Here is a 6,710-nt window from a genome sequence, read left to right as displayed (position 1 = left end):
GAGTTTTGGATATCTCATATTAGTCATGAAGGGTTTATTACGTTATGAACTAAAAGCTTAATGACTTTTACCTATTTTTTTCAGAGATCTAAATTAAAAATATGAATCTACAACATATTTAAAAAAATGCTTTACATATATTAATACAAAACATCTCTATGATACGTATAATCTCGTCGAGGTGTCTCATTTGCCGCAAGTGCGAGCAAAAGTTGAACTGTTTAGATTTTAGGAGACATGAAGTCGTTGCGTGTTGTAACGTTGAGTGGCAACCCAGTGCTCAAACAGATAAAGATGTATCGCAAGACGATGATCCTTAAATGCAAGAATCTTCAATATTTAGACGATCGACCGGTGTTCCCACGCGATCGTGCCTGCGCCGAGGCCTGGTAAATTTATCAGCAAGAACACGACATGTGAGAAAGTAATATCTCGTTAGTCTTAAAATATCTCTGAATCGACACACAGGATGCGTGGCGGTGTTGACGAGGAGGTGGCAGAGAGGAATCGGTGGTTCCAAGCGGAGCAGAAGAAAATCAACGACAGTGTTATGGGTGAGTTAAAAGATTCGTTACTCGAAGCGGGCCTCGAAATGGCCACCCCTTTGATTCCTCTCACCTGTTTCTGTTCCTCTGGTCTCGGTTTTTGTTTACCTGTCGAACGTTGCGTCCGCCCTCGAAAGCCCTGATAAACAAAAGGAAGCTGTGCAAACCGGTCGGGACGTCCGAAAAGGAGGCGACAGATAAGAAGAAGAAGGAGAAGAAAGAGGAGGAGGACGAGAAGGAGGAGGAGGACGAAGAAGTCACGACGAAATCAAGCGCGCGCACCGCGACAAGGAGCAGCGGACTGGTAAGAACTAGTTTCGTCAAGGTCTGGTACAGAATTCGTGCTTTGAATAATATCACCACCATCGGTCCCGTCGGCTATTTGATCATTCACCACGTAAAACCCGTACACCTCCCGATCTCCTACCATCCATGATACCGGCCACGATGAACGCGCTAAAGCTCGACCTGGAGAAGAAGAAAAAATCTGAGGAGCGATTCTTCCTCGGTTCTTACGACTCTCCGTTGTCGTCGTCATCTTCGGAAGACGAACAGCTCGCAAACGACGAAGAAAACGAGCGCTCACGGCAAAAAGGAGGCAAGGAAAGTGACGGAAGGAGGCCAATGGCGGAGCAAGAGAAAAAAGTTTCCGATGAAAACAATGAGGAGCTTCTGCTGCCCTGGAAAGCTAAGGTATGCAATTCTTATCTTCTTGTAACAAATGGGAATTTAATAAGAGATGTTAAAGAGTTGTTCATATGAGTTACCTCATGGTTAGGTTCGAGAAGAGATTCGATCGCGAACGCTGATCGAAGAAATATCGGAATCTAAATATGACATCATTGGTGATGCAGAAAGAAAATGGCACGGAGATCAAATTTTCAATAACTATGAAAGTATATACGAATCACTCGATGATAGTATCGTCAATAGGAAGACTGTTTCTTCTAAGAAAGAAGTATTGGAATTACAATTAGAAAAAGAAAAGACAGATTTACAAGAATCAATCAGTAACAATAAAGCTAACGGTGAGCAGATTACATCGTTTCCTTACAACACAACTCAAAATATCACCAAGTTTATATTTAATGAGCTAAAATAATTAAATTTAAAGCAAAACAATATTTTCTTCAAACTTCGACCTTCAAAACTATCTAAATTCTAAAAATTCTCTATAGAAGATTTTTTTTTCTTACAAAAATATATAATACAACTTAAAAAATATGTTTTGTGCAAGATGATAACTTAAAAACTTAATTATCAAATTGTTACAATGAAGATTACTCTAGCAATTATCAAAAGTTAACTTTACAATTTGTCCGTCAAATAGCACTTACTAAAGATTTTTTTTAAAGAACTCATAAGATCTTCCACAAAAGTTATAAGTTGTGTTTTGATAAATAAAAAGTAGTGTCTTTTATAGACAATATTAATGTAGAATTAAGACAATTTTGATGATTGATGATCTCCTCTTCGTATTGTCGATTTTGGTCTTACAAAATTATAATAAACCCGGAATATAAGTCTCTCTCATTAAATGTAATATAACTCGAAACATCACAACACAACTTATATTTGCCTTGAGCAATTAAAATTACTAAATTCAAAATAGAACAATAATATTGCAATATTTCGAATTATGTCATTTTTAATTATTCCAGATTTATTATATTTTATAGATCATCAAAATTATCAATTCAAAAAAGGTGGTTTTTTTTTAAGGGTTTTGAGAGAAATGAAAATAACAGAAATAACATTCGATCACGTTTCTAAGAATATATTCTTTTTACCGATATTATTTGATTAGTTGATAATTTTCTGTTAAGTTGAAAAATAATTTTTACTCTTTTCTAAAAAAATTAATCTTTGAGTTGTGTCACTTTTGAAATAAGAGAACGACATTAAAGAATTAATATCTTGATGACATTTTCAAAGATACAGTTTCATTAACAAGAAATTATGCGCATGTAGGGTAAGATTGCCGAAATTGCACCACTTTTGCACTTAAAGATTCATCACTCAGAAATTACGAGGAATATTCTTAAGTTTTTTTATAGCCCAATAAACTGCACTCTTTTCTCTTTCTTATGTAATTTTTTCATAATTTTTTTCATTATAACGTTTAAAATGAAATAATTCGAATTTTTTTCATTGCCTAAAAATTGCATCATACTAATATTCCTCATTTAAAATATTATAATAATGCAAAAAAAATGAAAAATTATATAAGAAAAGGAAAAAATTGTATTCCATTATGCAGTTAAAAACGTAAAAACGTATATTTCATAATTCCGAAACATATGATAATTTCAAGAATTTAAGGAGTTTCTGTGTGAAACAAAATAAACACTTACGTTTACATCTTTACATAATAATAAATGGAATAAAAATATAAGAAATGAAAAAATATTAGGTAACGTGCGATTTAAAAGGTTAGATTGTGATTTCAGAAAATCACATTATGGTACGATTTAGGAAACTGAAGCATTTTTAAATTTTATATATTTAATTTATAAAAATATGTAAAGCAAACTTTAATCTTATTAATTTAAATTTAATAATATTCTGATCACGACTAATGGTCAAGACTTAGGCTATTTAACTTATATTTTCTGTAATTTTGCTACAAAATACGTTGAAATATAGCAACGCCATCACGATTTATTTATTTATATAATATAAAATAACACTATTGCGCTCCTATTATGTTTCACGAGCATAATGTAGCAGCATTGCAATATATACATAGCAGCATGTAATTCTTAAATAACCCGTAAGAAAATATATATATAAACGCAATAATTGAATTTTTAAGCGAGATAGTGCGATTTAGTAGCCGATACGATTTCGGCTCCTTTTATCCTAATCATAGAAAAATATCATACATTATCTATAATTATTTTTATCTTAATTAAATTTATTTTATTTATTCTTATCTCGAATAAATTTCTATATCATCTATAATTATTCTTATCTTGGCAATTAAAATTGTTTTTTACAGATCGTAAAAGCGAGAGAATGTTTACCTGTTCAGTATCGTGTGACACATCAGATCTAAAACAGATATTAGAAGACTATAAACCTGCTAACGCAGTCACCAACAAGAAAGACGATATATCGAGTAAAAATATCAATAGCTATCAAAGAAAAAGCAGAGACTATCCGTTCGGTTCTAAACTTAGCAGCATCCGAGAAGAAATGAGAGAATTCTGCGACAGTATGGATAGGTTTGTTGACGAAAACAAGATAGTGTTCAAGAATGGCGAAGTGGAGGGATTCTGGGGCGAGAGAAAGATGGTGGACCAAAATTTACAAACTGATTTTGTTGATGATAGCAAGATCCAAGAAACCAAGGTTTCCGTGAGCGAGGAAGGTAAACTACGATGGTGGAGTACTAAGGAAAGAAAACTGAAGGTCAAAGAGATATTAAAGAAGCGAGAGGACGAAGCAAAGAAAAACAAAGTGGAAGTAGTAGAAGATATCAAAAGAGTTGAAAAATCCGATCGCTGTTCGTCGAAAGATAAAAAGCAGCTGACCAATGCTACAAATTATTTTCAGGATGTCGATTTGACATTAAAAACTTGCCCATCAAATGTTCTTCCGGATTCAATGAAAACATATTCCGTGAAAAACGCAGAAAATTATGAAAGCAAGCAATCTGTAAATATACAGCAAGAAGAAGAATCGCACGGAGTATTCCATAGTCTCTTTGCTGAATTGAGAACCCGGGACATTCGGGAGTGCATACACAAATCGAAAACTGAATTAATAACTCTAGAGGAAAAACTGGTTAACGAAAAATTAGCCATTGATACAGAGAAGAAAAATATCTGTACTCTCATCAATACGAAGGATCTTATTAGTTCTAATGAACAGTATTCGGAATGTGAAAATAGTGCAGAGAAGAATAATTCTGCAAAAATCGAGATTTTGGAAGACAAAGTTAACGATCTTTCATTCGAATCTCCGGAAAGGAAGAAAAACATCGATGAATCTGACGACGATTCCTTTAAAACGGCATTATCCATTCAAGAAGATTCGCAAATTTTGGAAAGCAGTTATGAATTACCAAAAGTTTTAAAATTGACTAATAAGGAAAATAATTTTGACAAAATTATTGATTCAATTCAAAATGAAAGTATCGATCATTCAATGGACAATAATTGGAAGGAAATAATTTCAAATAAAAATCATAACGACGCGATTTATGAAAATGAGAAAATCAATGATGAATTAGAAAAATCTTCTGATAAAACGGAGATATCAAAAACCGAGCGAGAATTTTCAATTGAAACAGAACAATCTAATTCTCAAATGGAATCGCTCGTTCGAACGATAGATCATTTATCTCTAGAAAGAGCGAGTCACTCTTCAAGACTGACAGGTAAAAGAACTCGCGAAGCGGAGGATGTCGAGGTGAGCAACAAGAAATCTTTTCTCATCAAGGAAATGAATCCCGGAAAGAAACTGGAGGAACGCAAATCTCGTAGTCAAATCTCTGAAAGATGCAGACAGCATCTGATACAAGAAACGAAGAAATTTGCGAGGAAAGTTTCACCGTTGATCGACAAATGCATAACGCATCTAATAAAAGATACAGAAAATGCAAACGGGAAATCGCAATGCTATAAATACAATCGGAGAAATCTTAAAGAATACTTGCCATCTGATTACACTTCAAAAATGAATCTTAGTAAGCCTGCGGGCGATTTTGGAGAACGAAATAATTGCCATGATAAGTATGACAATAAATCTAATGATGCGACAAATACATATTCTGAAAGACAAGAATTGATGGAACAAACGATCAATTCACAATTCGCTGCATCTGCTCATCCTTCTGGTAAGATCGATATATTGATATACACGAAAAGAATAGTTTTGCTGAAAAATTAAAAAATTTAGCTAAACATATTTACAAATTTGAAAATAATTTTATTGGACTATAATTGTGTTTGCTATACAATAATTATGTAACCCATGCTGATTGATAAAATATCAAAACTTTTTGCAACGATAATGACGCGATTTACAAAAATTAATGAGAAAATTAATGACGAATTAGAAAAATTTTTTGAGATATCAAGAGGAAGCGAGATTGTTTATAACTATTCATCGTGCCTGAATTTCCTATATAATCATTTTAATGGTCCAACAAAATTATTTCCAGATTTATATCTACTTAAATTTTTAGAAATGTTTTTATGTGTAAAAAAAGAATGTAATTAAAAATTAAAAATTATTTAGAACTACATTTATTTGTTCTAGATATCCAATCACTTGTCAATCTTTTTCGACAATCCCAAGACCAAGAGTCGCAGTCGCCAGCAGTAAATGCCAATGTATCACTTTATGAAGAATTTTGCGATCATCTGCATAAATTAGAGAACAGCAAGAAATTGTTGATTAAACCAGATTTCATAACAGACAATAATCAATCAGAAGAAATATTATCTAATAATAAATTACAGAATACTGAATGTTCGGTAAAAGAATCAATTAAACCACTGATCCAAATAATTTCTGAATGTCCTATGACGTCTAAAAATTCTGAACAAACCTCATCAGAACGAAAAGAAATTAAACTATTGCATGGCTCGCAAGTTACTTCCTATTACAAACAGAAAGATGTTAGTATATATAATATTATAATATAGTGTTCGGCAATAGGAAAGATGAAATTTAAGAAAGGATTCTAGATGATAAGAAAGTTGAAGACTAATAAAATTGTAAATTCGGCTTCGTTTTTTATACAGTCATAAGTGTTTGAATATTTGTATAAAAAGCTAATCTAAAGCACATAAATTTTAGACATAAGTATAATAAAAGAACGAAGCGTCCATCAAAATTTTGTTACTCCCGTTTTGGATAATTCTGAATGTTTAAATATTCATGTAGAAGTGTTTAATACATACAAATGTTTAAATGTTTGTTAATTATAAAACGGAGCCGAACTCACAATTTTGTGATTCCTTATTTTCATTTTTTATTCATTCAGAATTTTTAAATTATAACCCATCTGTTGCTGAACACCTTATATGTATATAGAAAATCAAAGCGTTATGTAATATAAAAATTATTACACACACACACACACACACACACACACACACACACACACACACACACACACACACACACACACACACACACACACAACTAATT

At 32.4% G+C, this 6,710-nt stretch overlaps 1 protein-coding gene across 1 annotated transcript in view; it reads left to right on the top strand.

The window, feature by feature from the left end:
• Window positions 1-977: 977 nt before the first annotated feature.
• Window positions 978-6,710, top strand: part of LOC105623875 (myosin-J heavy chain-like) — an 8,679-nt gene continuing 2,946 nt past the window's right edge. Inside the window, exons 1-4 of the mRNA XM_012205247.1 lie at window positions 978-1,238; window positions 1,324-1,573; window positions 3,547-5,388; window positions 5,814-6,179. Coding sequence (XP_012060637.1) covers window positions 978-1,238; window positions 1,324-1,573; window positions 3,547-5,388; window positions 5,814-6,179 — 2,719 coding nt within the window. The remainder of the gene's footprint in view (window positions 1,239-1,323; window positions 1,574-3,546; window positions 5,389-5,813; window positions 6,180-6,710) is intronic.

This window comes from Atta cephalotes (assembly GCF_000143395.1).
Source record: "Atta cephalotes unplaced genomic scaffold scaffold00066, whole genome shotgun sequence".
NCBI lineage: Eukaryota > Metazoa > Arthropoda > Insecta > Hymenoptera > Formicidae > Atta > Atta cephalotes.
The sequence above is the reverse complement of the archived record's forward strand: the minus strand, read 5'-3'. Positions and strand labels throughout refer to the sequence as shown.